The sequence below is a fragment of the Drosophila montana genome, unplaced genomic scaffold (genome assembly GCF_035044405.1).
Source record: "Drosophila montana isolate Dmon_TW-CO22-7 unplaced genomic scaffold, ASM3504440v1 contig_402_1, whole genome shotgun sequence".
Classification (NCBI taxonomy): Eukaryota; Metazoa; Arthropoda; class Insecta; order Diptera; family Drosophilidae; genus Drosophila; species Drosophila montana.
Window position 1 is genome coordinate 6935606 of NW_026998739.1, and position 14650 is coordinate 6950255.

Sequence of the window (14650 nt, forward strand, 5' to 3'; positions counted from 1 at the left end):
GGCAAGATTTACGAAATGGTCTGGCTTAGTCTGGAGTGGGCTGGGCTGGTCTGGGTTGGTCTGGCCTGGTCTGGTCTGGCCTGGACTGGGCTGCCCGGTTGCCTGGCTTGCTTTCGACCTGTCGCTGAGATTTCAATTGTACAAGTCGGCGTCGCTGGGCATGTCAACAGCTGTCACGAGTTACAACGCTGACGACGAGCTCTGTCTATGAAAATGGATTTCATTCGAATTCCTTTTTCGGTCCAAGCAACACCTAAAGCAAAACACCAACAACAACCAATAGACACACAGACACACACACACCCATACCCATATTTCCATATCGGTTTCGGCTCCAAGTTGGCTTAAATACAAATTCCAGATTATCTTCCGATTTTCCCATTGTTATTTTAACTCAAAAACCGATAGAAAAAATCAAGAAATAGTAACTAACAATGTGTGGAGGTTGGGCCTGTGCTTCGTACGGCATTGCCTGCAGCAATCATCGTCTGTCCAATATGCGGTACACAGGCCGTTGTTTTGCGCCCACCCCCTGCGGCATCTCTGATAATTGCTCGGCCTGCGGCGGCTGTTGTGGCGGGTGTTGCGGTTGGTAGTAAATGGTGAAATAAACGCGGTACACCGACTGGTAAGATGGGATCAAATACACATATACATATGTATGCTTATATAGCAAAGTTGGCCATTTAACAGGAGCTGCTGATGTTTTTTTTTTAATCAATGTTGGCATTGACTTCATTATCCAAAATTGAAATGGGGAAAATGTTGTAAAATCATGAAACGAGTCTAGTTGTTGCCAGCCAACATCTCACACCAAAATTTTACAGTTTCAAGAGTAAGTTTCTCATGCAAAGCCATTTCTATATATATATATTCATCGTCAATATACACATTAGCCAAAATCGATCAATAGGCGAGATGTGCGGCGGCTGGGCTTGTGCATCCTATAGTTTGGCCTGCAATAATCCACCTTTGTCCACTTTGCGTTACACGGGACGCGAGTTCATACCCACGCCCTGTGGACCACACGACAAATGCTTTGCCAATGACACCAGCCGCAACCGGGGCAATTGTATGCGGCCGCAAAGTACAACAGTCGAAATGAATCCGTGCTTGGATCTAACCAAAGCTGAGGAAACCGACCAGATTGAAGCAGATGTCGCCAAGCAGGCCAAAGACAACTGGAAACTGGCATATGCAAAAGTCAAATGCACTCCAGCAGAAGATGGTTCTAAAAAAGGAGATTGAAACAATTTTACACAACACCTTGCTCCAGCAATAGATTTGCCAAGTTTTATACTGAAATAAAAGAAACCATTTTTTAAACTTTGGTGCCCGAAATTTCCCATTTCGATCGAGTCAATATTTGGTTTAGAATTTCAATTGACTAACTCTAATTACGAATACAAATCCGCATTTAACTCCGAAGATTTGCTGCGACAATTTCATATCTGACAGTATTTGTAATTTATATTTCTCATGTATATCTAATTCAATATTGTTTAAAGCCTAGTTATGGAATGCAACAATGTTCTTGAATGGTTATCCCCAAGTTTTTATAATGTATAAATATGTTAATTTTTCCAGGTATTATATATAGTAGTGTTGTGAAACTCTAGACAGAAACAAATGAATAGTATGTTTTGTATATATTGCTTCTAATATTTTGATTCGGGAGAAACTTGCATATTTTTAAGAAATAATTGAATTCCAATTAATATAAAGGAATTAAAATACCATAGAAAAATCCTGTCGGATGTTATCGCCACACAGTTGAATATATTTCATGGAATTCAACATAATATATACATTTTTGTCTATTCCAGTTTGGTAAAACATTATCCCTGGTGAACAAGATACTGTCTTGGGGAATATACTTCAGTATCTCTATATATAAAACTGTTTGTCCTGACTGACTGACTGACTGACTGACTGACTGACTGACTGACTGACTGACTGATTGGTGATCAACGCACAGCCCAAACCGTAAGAGCTAAGAAGCTGAAATTTTCACTGTAGCTACCTTATGTGATGTAGGTGCACGTTAAGACGGGGTTTTGGGAAATTCCACCCGCAAGTGTGGCAAAATCGCGAAAAACGTTTGTATGTAACTTTTTTGTTTACCATCCGATCGGCCTCAAACTTATTTTCAAAGATCTTTGTTTAAATTCATTTGAGGGGTGTTTCACACTTTTCGAAAAATACGTTCCTCCTTGGTGGAAATGGAGGTCAAAGATTTGGTGGGTGACGGTTCGCGCTCAAATTCATTTACAGAGATCTATAAGAAAAATCATTTGATACGTGTTTCACACTTCTCACAGAATTCAAACTTCTTCGGGGGGAATGCGATTTAAAGATTTTTTGGGCGAAGTTTTAAGTTGTGTCCGATTTGCTTCAAACTTATTTTCAAAGCTCTACATAAGAATGTAATGAATACGTATTTCAGCGATTTGGGAAATTCCACTCGCAACAGTGGTAAATTGGCGGAAAACGTTTGTATGAAAGTTATTTGTTTACCGTCCGATCAGTTTCAAAATCATTTCAATTTTTTTTGAGAATTTTGATTTAATAACATACGTGCCACGGACAAGGCCGGGTTATACCCGCTAGTCTTATATAAAAATTAAACATTACTTTCGATAGATGAAGAATGTATTAAGGAATTCAATAGTCCAATATATAATAATATAAATATAATTATGTGTTGTTAAACACTGTTTTCTCACCTTTCAAATGAGGATCTATAAATGCTATAAGACAAACAAAAACTCATTTTCTGTATTTTATTTAAGAGAATGTATTTCAAGGAATTCAACATAAAAATACACATTTTTGCATATTGTGAAATATTTTGAATGATGAACTCCGCATCTTATTTAAAAATTAAACATAACCTTCGATAGATTCATGGAATTAGATCGAATTATAGAATGGAATCCAGTTCCAGATAGAATCAAAATATCCCGTGCAACATACCGCAGTATATAAATACAAATAATTAGTCCAGGTATTGCAAAGGTGAGCAGTGCTGTATATATTCCATCTATCTCCCGAATTGTTCACTAGGGAGGAACTTCACATGCTATAGACCAAAAAAAATACCAACATATTGCACTTTTCTTTGCATTATATTAACAAATTAAAACGAATGACTTTCTGCAGATTTACAAAAAAAAAAAACCGAAAAAAAATGTCCGCCGTGTTCCTACGCAAGCATACAGAATAAAATGGTTATTAAATTGGTTTGTCTTGTGAACAGTCCAATTGATAGGGCCTAGTAGAAGGGTCCAAAACATCCACATTCACCACAGCAGCAGCATCGATTGGGTGCACAGGTCCAAGGGCCACAGGGCGGGCAAGGACCACAACAGCAATTGTTATAATTCATCGCGGGCAGAGCGGGTCCAACCGGACCATATGCCAGGGCATAAGAAACGCTTCCACAGGGACCACAGCACATTTTCTTCAATTGAAATCTATCTTAAACAGGAACATGCCGAAGTTAACGCATTACGCAGCTAAAAAGAAACTAATAGGACTTACCAACAAATTTCAAGAGACAATTACTTGCGTTTGGAATGCGGGCGAAGATTTTTTTTCGTTTCGAAAAATATCTACTATTTTTCGGTGTTATTGTTTAGGCGAGAGACGAAAATGTAATGGCACTTGGAGCAGTATAAAGCCTAAGCATCGACTGCTTTAAAGAATTTCAATTCAATGCCAACTTGATTTGTGCTCACGAAAAAAATAGACACTTTCAAACTGCAACGAAATATCGATCAAGAGTTTCGCATGTCGAAGGGTTTGCTTCTTTTTTTCGTTTTTGCACAAATTTTACACATCAATGATTTAACACCGAGACGAGCGACACATAAAAAATAGAGAGAGATATAAAAAAAAATAGGAAAAACAGAAAAGCAAAACCTATCTTTGGAAAGCCGCACATCAAATACTCTCACAGCCTTATGATATAGCATTGATATAAATTATCATTCAATTATTTCTACAGAAACAAAATTATATAATGAGTATCTGAATGATGTTAACAAAAGCAATTATATTTACTATCGATTATTAAAGATCAACGGGTTATCCGATGAGTTAACAAAGTTAATTAAAATTATTCTCGATTATTATCAATAGATTATTTCCATAGAACTTTAATTATATAATGAGTCGATCGATGAGGTTATTAAGATTAATTATAAATATTATTGATAATTATCGATCTATTATTACTATGAAAACACAATAAGTATACATAACAGAAGGGATTATAATTATTCTCGATATATATCGATATAGCACCAGAATACTAATAATAAGTTTATCTATGATGTTAACAGAAGAAATAATGCAAAATATCGATTGTTATCGATCGATTATTTCTATTGTAATACAACTATATATTAGGTTCTCTTATGATGTCAAGATAGACTCAAAAACAGTAGCAAATATATAGTAGGACACTATATGAATTTCCCATGATTATAAGATTCCCCTTATAATATAAGTCCATTAAAGCTTGTAGGCTGCTGGGCTGAATTAGGATATTCGAAAAAAACGTCTGAAATAAACTCAATCAACTGATCGTTCAGCTTTTTGATATAAAGCTGCGATTCGGCCTGCAATAAAAAGACAAATCTTCACCGAGACCCTTTGCGTTAATAATTTCGAGTATATAAATATGAACTGTGTGGCATCCGAGACGTCTGCTTGAAATCGTTGCACATTTAATGACAAAATTATAAAACCCTTAGCATTGAGTATAGAAATTGAATTTCTCTAAACGAGAAAACAGCGCAACAGTTTTGCCCCATGGCAAAAGTAAGAAATCATTGAAACATGTCTAAAAAAAATAAATAAAATCAAAAGAAAAGAAAAGGGAAAAGCAGAGCTCCATAAAATGCCGGAGCAAAGTGGATGGCAAAGGATTTCGCTTACCGTGCGCCTGCAGCTCAGAGAGCTTCAGGATTCGCCTCGACTCCTCTAAAACTGGGGCAAAGTCGAAGTCAACCCACAGACGGCAGCCATGAAAGTCTATTAGACTCAACGAAGCAACCTTAACGTCATTTCAGCTCGATGGGGGTTAATGTCTATGTGTGTGTGTGTGTGGCACATCACAGGACACGACAAGCTACCTAACTTGACTGTCTATATATGTGTACGTGTGTATGTGTTGTGATTCACAAAAGCTGACAAGCTCATCGATGCCTGAACATTAGCTAAACATAAATTACACAGATGACTGCACAACAATTGAGGCGTTTATTATAATGTGTGTTCACACTTGAAGCTTTCAAAAGACCAGCGCGGGGCATAGGTAAATTTTAGGGGGTAGTGGGGTTGTTGGAGGAAAGTGGAGCTTAAAAGCGCAGACTAGAGATTAAGCCAAAATTGTAGACCTTATTTTTCTGTCTACTTTAAATCAAACGAACAATATGTTTGCAGGCGCAGATAAGCCAGAAGAAATATTTATTGTGTAAAACTCTAGGTAGGCAGTGAAAGCTAGCTGTTATTCCTGGAATTACAATGACAAACAATGAACATAAAAAAATAAACTCAAGATAAAAGAACATATATATATTTAAGAAATCGATTTACTTTTCTATCAATTGCTGACGCATGTGTGAGGCCAAAGAGAAGACTTCTTATTCTAAAGGAAATATGCTGTGAGCAAAATGTGACAAAATCAAGCTAAAAGGCTGTGAATGTGATTCGAGAACAAACTTATGTTTAACAATAATTTTTAATGGGTTATAACAATTAGTTAATTTGCTAATAAAAAGATACATATTTTCAAGTAGGCAACTTTCCTAATATATGATAAGTATATCACACAATAAAAAGTGGCAACTGTTAATTTAATTTATGTACCTTCCATCTATATTTACTGTGACATATATATATTTATATTTCTGATTTACAAAAATGTCATTACAAAAATGCAATTTTTATTATATTTTTCTTAATCCTATAAACCCTTTGAATTGAATAATTCTAGATAATTTAATAAATATATGTTATATTTAGTCAACACTTAATAAATATGTAAATATTAATAACAATCATAATATTAATTTATAATATAATGTTTTATGATATATTGTTGTGTTTTATAAGTTTTATATTTCTCAATCTTTGCAGAAAGGCTTCAATATTTGCATGCAATTAAATCAATATATTGACTTTCTTAAAATCATTAAATAAAATATTTAAATACTTCAATTGATAGGTTTTGCAATTTGGTGAGCTTCTTCGTATTTAATTTTTCTCAATCTTATAAACAATTTGCCACTTGGGTTGAATATTCTTATATAACTCAACAAATATATGACCTTTCTAATCAACATTAAATAAATAAATATATAATAATAGCAATAATACTACAACAAAAATAATAATAATAAAAGATAATACTAATAATAATAATAACAATTATGATAATATTTTCAAATCTAATTGTAATAAAAATAATATTAATAATAGTAATTTATAATTTTATTTATAGTTTTTGCGATTTGGTGAGCTACTCCGTATTTTATATATTAGAATCCTATAAACGATTTGCAGTATTTGCATATAATTTAATAAATAAATATTTAATTTTGTTTCAACGTTTAATAAATATTTCATAAATATTTTAATTCATGGTATTTCGATTTGATATTTCGTATATTTTTAAATCTCATAACAATTTGCAAGATGGATTCAATATTTGTATATTATTAAAAAAAAATTATTTATTTGTAGGCAAATAAAAATATATATATAATGTATATATATAATGTAAATATTAAATTAATAATTCTCGCGTTAAAGAGCAGCTTACTTTGTGTTTTTGAAAGATACTTTATATATTTTGCGAGCCAAATTAGAATTCATGCTAATTTATAATATATTAATATTTATTAAATTGCCAATAATATTGCTAGTTAAAAATATTGGTATTAAATTTAAGGTAAACAATATGTTGTTTATCTTTAAGTCTAATATTTCACAAAGGTCGTATACTTCATATAATATTCTACCGCAAAATAGTTTTCCCTTTTATGTAAAAAAAAAAACAAAACAAACTACTTAAAAACTATTGTAAAACTTATTTAGCAATAGCAGAAAACCAAATCAAACTCAACTGCAAATCGTGGGTGCCGCCCCCTTTGCTCGAGGGATGGGGCTGGCTGCGTACTTAGGAAAAATGGTTGCCCACTTAAGATAATCTCATTGGTGGCATGCCAAAAAGTTTGCGGCGCGCCGAGTGAAAACACACACACACACACACACACACACACACGCACGCACACAATATAAAAATGTCACCACAGCAAACAAAGAAAGCAACAACTCATGAAAGTAAATAAAAGCAGCAACTTCTAAAAAAAGGTATTTTCTTTTAAATCAAATAGCTGTACAAAAATTTTTGCTCAGGTTCTTTTTTTTTTTTGCTTCTTTTCTTATATTTGGTCCCTGGTCCTTTGGCTGTGGCCACTTGTAAAGGACACAGCAGCAGCATTTTGGCCACTTCATTTCATACCAGAAACATATTGAGCCGCTGCCACTTGAGTGTGCGCCAAGAGATAAGCGCAATTATATGGATTCAAGTGGCGGTCGGACCCGGACCCAGACATGGTGGGCTGCTCCTGTCCGGAGCGCACACAACTGTATAAATTAGGTAAAAATTATGTGGCGTTGGCCTTCATGGAGACAAATGCGCGACAGTTTGGCCGGGGCTTTAAGTGCACTTTTTCTGAGCGTGTATGTTACAGCACTTTAAATCTATATACAAATATACTATATATATATCAAATACTCTGCCCTGATATTGAAAGGTATCCTTGCACGGCTAGCAAATGCTTCTAAACTTTTGCCATGTCACATTTGTCTTCAAGTGCTTGTTATGGGCAATTTTTGGCAACTGCTTTCGAGCTTTTGGCTTTTGTTTTCTGACCGCATGCTGTTTACCAGTAGTGTACTTTTGTCAGTGTGTGTGTGTGTGTGTGTGTGTATAGGAGCGTGGCTTGCTCTGTGCTTTACTTCAAGTGCTCTTTGAGCTACCCAGCGGCATGTCGAGCCTTGTGGCATGCCAAGCAAATTATTGCCAAGAAGTGAAACGTTGACAAGTGCCCATTGAAAACGAGACACTCAAGTCGTCAATATTGTGCGGCGGCAAGTTGTTAGGGCAGAGAATTTGGAATTTTAGAGAGCCAAAAGTTTGTGAAAACTAAAGTAGCACAAGAATGAAACACATGCCTTCTTTATTAGCTGAAATATTCGAGTGTTTGCACACAAAGCAAGCGTGAGCTATTCATGCAAAATTATTGGGAAGTTTAGTTTACCACAAAATTAAGCAAAGAAATTGTTTTGTATAGTTTATTAATATATTTTGGGTGTCTAATTTTATTTACCAAAGAAAAGTTAAATAAATGTTTTGCTAAGCTAAGTTAACGTGTGAAATAAAACTAATTCAGTTGATTTTTTGATTTAAATGTCTTTAGTTCTATTTTTCACCTGACTTCGGGTGACTAACTTAAGGCCTAAGAGTTAACATGCTGAGCCCGAGGTTCAGGGATCAAAATCCCTGAGGATAGTATCTTTAATTTTTTTAATATAATTTTTAATCCCCTGGCGGACAAATAGTCGGAAAATTGAATGTTTAATAGAATTTTATGCAAAGGCAATATTTATAACATTTACAATACAAAAAATTGTTTTTATATAAGAACTAATCTAATCTAAAGCTAAGTCAACAATAGAGAGCGATACCTTAACATTAGACTGAATTCCTTTTCATATTAACGCAATAAAATATTCAATTAACTTGACTTCCCTTCAGTTTTCAACTGCATAACGAATTTTCCTCTTTTGAAAATCTCGTACATTCATTTACTTGCTTATAGAGTATAATTTACCAGCGCCCTAACATGCCCCACCCCCGCAATCATCGAAAATTATATTATGTCTAGCCACAAGCCTTTGCTCGAACCAACTAAATCCACTTCGCATTAACTCAAGCGAATTATTGAGTTCGGTTTTGGCGAGCTTTTGATTTGGCAGGCAGTCTAGGATTTTTCTTTTTCACATATTATGCGTGCTGGAAAAATAGAAATTTCAAATTCTGCTTCTTATATATACTTATATTCGCTTTTGATTCTTTTCCCCCAAGTTGAGGCACACAAATATTATTCGTTCATTTGCAGAGCCTCCTTCATTTTGCTGTTTGTTTGGTTGTTGTTGTATTTGTTGTTGTTGTTGTTGTCGTCTACTTGGCACCGTCTATACCACGCCCCCAACCGCCGCGCTCCATCCACGCTAGGCTCGGCTAGTTCGGCTTGTTTTCCTTCCTTTGGTTTTCGGGCTTTCTTGCGTGCGTTTGCCAGACGCTCGCTCCTCGACCCCGCTGCCTTTTGTGCGTGGGTGCGTATGAGTGATATTTTTTTCATTTTTTTTTTTCTTGTGCGCTTCGTAAATGCTGGCAAACATAAAACATCAAATGTAAATTGAAAGTCGTTCGTGTGTGAAACTGAATGTGTCATCAGTTGAAGCGTTTATCATTTTTTACAGCTTTTGGCTTGGGCTCGCTTTAAGAAGTTTTGTTTTCTTTTTTTTTTTTTTTGTTATATTTATTTTTGTTGCTACTCTTATTTGCCTGGCGTGTCAAGTTGCGTTTAAAAATGCGTGTGTGTGGGCGTTGGGCGTGTCTAAGCTGTTTGCTGTGTTGCCGTTTCCTAGTCGAGGCATTGACTGTGCAATGTTTTGTAAAATCTTTTATTTCCGCACACGCCCCACCACCCATACACACACACACACACGTGGCAGGCAGGCAGGCAGGCAGCATCTTTTGCTGTTTGAGTTTCGAGTTTTCTTGCTTTCATGTCAATATGAATCCAAAGTACTTGAGCGTAAACAACAGCGAATTTCAGAGATTCTCATATGGCTCATTGAAATTGTATACAAAAAGTAAAAAGCAAAAGTAGGCTCTAAGTAGGCGGTCACAAAATGGGGGTATTACTTTAAGCAAAGCAGATACATACCGATATCATGTGTCAATGCCTGCTGCTAATAACATTTACAAAACATTCAAGTCTTTAAGGAACATGTTTTTTATAAATTTAATTTTAATCAATTTAAACCCTTGACAAAAAATTCAGTATAAAAAGCGACCCAAGTAAATTTATTTAATATGCCCAAACAATGTCCCACTTGATACATTTTCAACTAAGATTCGATACAAAAAGTGATCTCAGTTTATATATTTCATATGCAGACATTATCAAAAAATGTCACATTTATTGGATTTTAGCTATAATTATGCATCTCTGCACAATTTTAAATTGTTCTCCAATATTTTTGCCAGAAGTTGCCTTTGAAATATTTGCTGTGCCACAAAAACATTTTAGCTTTAACTGTCCCACAAATCGGCTTATTTTATGCATACTTTCAAATATTATATTTTAATGATTTGATATTGTCATTTACTAATTATATTGTTGCCAATTTATGGTTCCAAAGCATTTAAAACGCAAACAAATGCAACTAAAACGAAAATAGTTAAATAGTAGTTTGCAAAGCCTCGCAACACTGAAAGTCATTTTATATATATTAAATGTTGGCTTTTGTGTGTGTGTTTTTTCTTTCCATTCCTTTTTTTGATGTGTTTACAAATTATTTACAAATTAATTGAAAATAACACAATTAACGAACGTTTCGCTCTCGTTCTCTGTCTATCTCGCTCTCTTTCCCTTGCTTTGTGCATGCTGCAAATGTCAAACTTAAATACAAACAATTGCAAAAATGCTAAACTGCATTGCAACTGTCAACTGCAGCAGCAACAGTGCTTGCAAAAACATCTGCCAGCTGTGGTTACCTCCTGCACGGACACAGTGGTTGCTGTAGTTGTTGTTATTGTTGTTTTAGTTGTTGCTGTTGTTGCTCCTGGCTGGTTGCCGTGGCACTAACTTCATGTCAATCCTTTGTGGCTTTGCCAGTCGTTTAATTTGAATTTTAAATGTTACTTTTACGTTTTTGTTTAGCACCCCCCCTCCCCCCCCCCTCCACACTCTCCTCCAGCAGCCCTTAATACGCCCCCTTTGCTGCTCGCACTCATTTTCCACTTATTTACAATTACCACATTTTATTATCCCCACTTGCCCCACCGCCATTTGCGCTTCGCCCCTCATTGCTGCATTTACATTCTGCCATTTTATTTACACTCCTGTTTATATTTGTCACACTTTTGTCTTTGTTTTCCCCTGTCCGCATGATTTTCCCACCTCCCCCCTTGCCATTCCGTGTACAATTTTAACTGCATTTTTGTGTATTTGTCAAGGCCCTGAACCTCTAACCACAACATACCCTCTCTACCCTTGCTCTACTCGCTCTCTCTCTAGTAGATTTTGATTGTATTTTTGTTGATTTTGTTGCAATTTTAATTACTTTAATGAAAGTTTTAATTGCAAAATAGCAAAAACGCAGATACAGAGAGTGAAAGAGAGCGAAAGAGACCGAAAGAGAGGCAGAGAGCAGCCCCGTAATGAGTTTCTGTGGTCTAAGAAAGGTTGGCAGCTCCGACAGCTACGACAACGTCAGCGACAACTAAAGCATAGGAAACACCGAAACATGCAACACACACACACAAACACACATACAAAATCACTTTGAACTCTAAATTGTTTCTGAAAGGTATTTTAGGGACAAAGGGCGATTGATTGATAGAGAAATCTATGAAAAGCATCTAGTTGGGCAAAGCGCATAAGGAAAAATTGCAGCAGACCAATTGGAAAAACTCATAATAGAAAGTTATTAAAACAAACAAAAATTGATTTTAACTTTTAAAAAATCGTTTGAAGAAATCCTAGAACAGACTTCAAGAGCAGTTGGAGCCTTAAGAACTACCAAGAATACATTCAGTAAAAACAAACCTCAATTGTTAAATAGATCTGTTGAAATTCAAAAGTGGAATATGGATGAATTGTTAAAAAAAAAAATTAAGATATTTAATATTACTTTCCTGTGTTTTTCTAATGAATAAAATACGAAACATATGGATGCATTCACCATTAAATATTATATTACACAAATTGTGTCGATTTTATAATTTTTTATGTACACTGCGTTGTTTACATAGAAAGTCTGAAAATAAATATACAATTTAAAAATAAATATATTTTTTTTTATCAAGTTTGTAGAAGACATTCGGCTCAATACGTCTATTTTGGACTTGTCGAGTTCTTCTTGCAAGAATTAGAATACAAAATGAATAGCAGAATTGAGCGAACTTAAGATAAACGGAAAATTGTTGATTAAATGGCCTTAAATATGTGTCTGCACGTATGTATGCCTGAATATGCATGTATTTATCCTACTATAAGTTTTACGTTTTAATAAAACGACAATTTATGTTCAATTAAAACTTAAACTAATGAGAAAAAATGTCTTGAGTTTCAAGCCCCGTTTCTTTATTCATGATACGCCTTAAAAGCTGGGCATATCGAAACTGTTTTCTAAATATCAACTAAAGATTTAACCGGCAAGAAGTATATTAAAGGCCTCCTCTGCAACAATTGTGTCAATAAATATTAAATGAACACAGTAAAAGCTTTAATTTAGTGTTGTGCCAATAAATTTTCAATTAAAAGAAATCAAATCCCCCACGTTTCACCTTGTTGCCGATCAATGTTTTGTATACAACATATGCACACATGTAATTGCTGTTAGCGTTTCAGTCTTCCTCTGAGTCATCCCAATGGGGTTCTAGAGCAACATCAAAAACATTTCAATTGCGGTTGGGCCCAACGCTCCGAACCCCATTGCTTGACCCACAAAGTCAAGCAAGCAAATCAGCACAAAAAAAGGAGAAAAGCTAAACACAAAAAACGTAGAGAAAACGCATGTCATACATGTCGTGCTGTCGTAGTCTCCAAGAGAAATCGTTTAAATAAAATATGCACACAATTGTGAGACCGCAAGGCACTGGGAAATGAAATAAGTGAGCCGTGGCAACCAGGCAAAGAAATAAATACAAACTCATAGATAGAAAAACCAAAACCTAAAACAGCAATAACAACAACCACAGCTGCAGCAGCAGCAGCAACTGAAATGTGAGACTGCAAAGTCAATGAACTGCAGCAGATACGAGATACAAAAAAATAGAATAAGCAACAAAAAATACGACAAAATGTATCTTTGAGCTGCTGCTGCTGAAGTTCTGTGTGTGACTTTGATGACGTCGTTTTGAGTGTTGCTCAGCATTCGATGTGCAATGGCTGAGTTGTTATTTTGTTATTTATATGCATAAATAAAAAAATATATATATATAGATTTGTATTTGTTATCCTTGTTTGCAGCTTGTCGGCAGCGTGCGTTGATTTGTTGTGCATGTGTGTGTGTGTGTGTGTGTGTTTGTGAGATATGACAGCGGAAATGCACTGCACATGCGATGCGAGCTGCGAAAGAAGGGCAAAGCATTCAAGACACAGATTACGCATACGCAGTGTTGAACTGCATTAAGTGGGCAAAATAAGGAAGGAGGGAAGCTGCAACTAATTGAACTGAATTATGTTTTTAGTTTAAAATTAACATATATAATTTAAAAAAAATATTGTAAATTAAAAAGTTTAGTAAACTTGTTAATTTAATAAATTCTACTTTTAAATTTAATTAGCTTAGAAAAGTTGCTCAACTAAAAAATCACAAATATAAAATTCATTATCCAGAAAATTCTAAATTAAAAAGCTTAGAAAAGTTGTTCCTCTAGGAAATTCTAGATGAATAACTTTTCTAAGCTATTTAATTTTTAAAATATTTTTTAAAACTATATAATGTTATTTTAATTCATTGTAAAATTGTAACTGTTGCAGTATTCCTTCTCTCTTTTTGATCGCCTTTCAACGCTATTCAACACTGCTTATGCGTAATCTGAATGCTTTGTACTTTTTGCGCTGCCATTAATTTCTAGATGAACAACTATTCTAAGCTATTTAATGCTAAATCTAAAATTTCCTAAAAGAACTACTTTTCGTAGCTATTTAATTTAAAATTTGTCAAATTAACATATTTTCGAAGCTCTTTAATTTTGAAATATTCCTTCAAATATTAGTAGTTTTAAAGTTTATTTATATTTTATTTTAAACTAATCTTATAATATTGTTATAACTATTTATATTCAAGGAAAAATAAAGTATAGATACAAAGTAGGAATTTAACTTATTTCAAACTGAAACATTCAATTTGTTTCGCTTAATTTCGAGATCCAATCTTCTTGTTATATTTCTTGAATTCTCAAGAAGTTCGTAATTGTATTTCTCGAACTCCGTAATATTTTTCTTTCTACATTCAACGAACTGGTTTTAAACTCTTATTTAAGGCTTTTGTTGCAATCTTTTGTACGTAGTTTTTCTCGGCACTCAACTGAGTTCATGTTGGGAGGCTCGTTAAATGCATGCGCCGTCGACTTTGGCCATAAAGCGTCTTAATGCGCCTCCACACTTTTCGGCTGGCATGGCTAAGAGGGGCGGGCGAGGCAAGTGAAAAGAAAACTACGAAAAAATAATTATACGTATGCGCAAGCATGAAGACAAACATAACGAAAAACAAATACACTTATTTAAAATGTTTTAATCTGCTTATACATTTCATTAATAATTTTGTGTTT

The 14650-nt window shown here is 34.6% G+C and overlaps 4 protein-coding genes across 6 annotated transcripts in view; 3 read left to right on the plus strand and 1 right to left on the minus strand.

The window, feature by feature from the left end:
• The window catches only part of beat-Ic (beaten path Ic), a 66348-nt gene that overhangs the window by 7173 nt on the left and 44525 nt on the right, over positions 1–14650 (plus strand). The gene's annotated exons all lie outside the window — the stretch shown is intronic.
• On the plus strand, positions 216–835 carry LOC135439408 (uncharacterized). The gene is made up of 2 exons (XM_064698133.1): positions 216–628; positions 694–835. Exon 1 carries the CDS (start codon positions 435–437, stop codon positions 594–596), a length of 162 nt encoding a protein of 53 aa, XP_064554203.1. The 5' UTR covers positions 216–434; the 3' UTR covers positions 597–628; positions 694–835.
• On the plus strand, positions 694–1341 carry LOC135439407 (uncharacterized). Its single transcript, XM_064698132.1, has 2 exons — positions 694–835; positions 897–1341. Exon 2 carries the CDS (start codon positions 919–921, stop codon positions 1246–1248), a length of 330 nt encoding a protein of 109 aa, XP_064554202.1. The 5' UTR covers positions 694–835; positions 897–918; the 3' UTR covers positions 1249–1341.
• LOC135439108 (male-specific sperm protein Mst84Dc) lies at positions 3172–3700 on the minus strand. 2 transcript variants are annotated; one of them, XM_064697735.1, is made up of 2 exons: positions 3544–3697; positions 3172–3480 (listed from the first exon to the last, which is right to left on the minus strand). In XM_064697735.1, the coding sequence occupies exon 2, from the start codon at positions 3458–3460 to the stop codon at positions 3275–3277; it is 186 nt and encodes a 61-aa protein (XP_064553805.1). In that variant the 5' UTR covers positions 3461–3480; positions 3544–3697; the 3' UTR covers positions 3172–3274. The 2 variants fall into 2 exon arrangements, with proteins under 2 accessions (XP_064553805.1, XP_064553804.1); XM_064697734.1 differs by having other exon boundaries at positions 3174–3476; positions 3544–3700.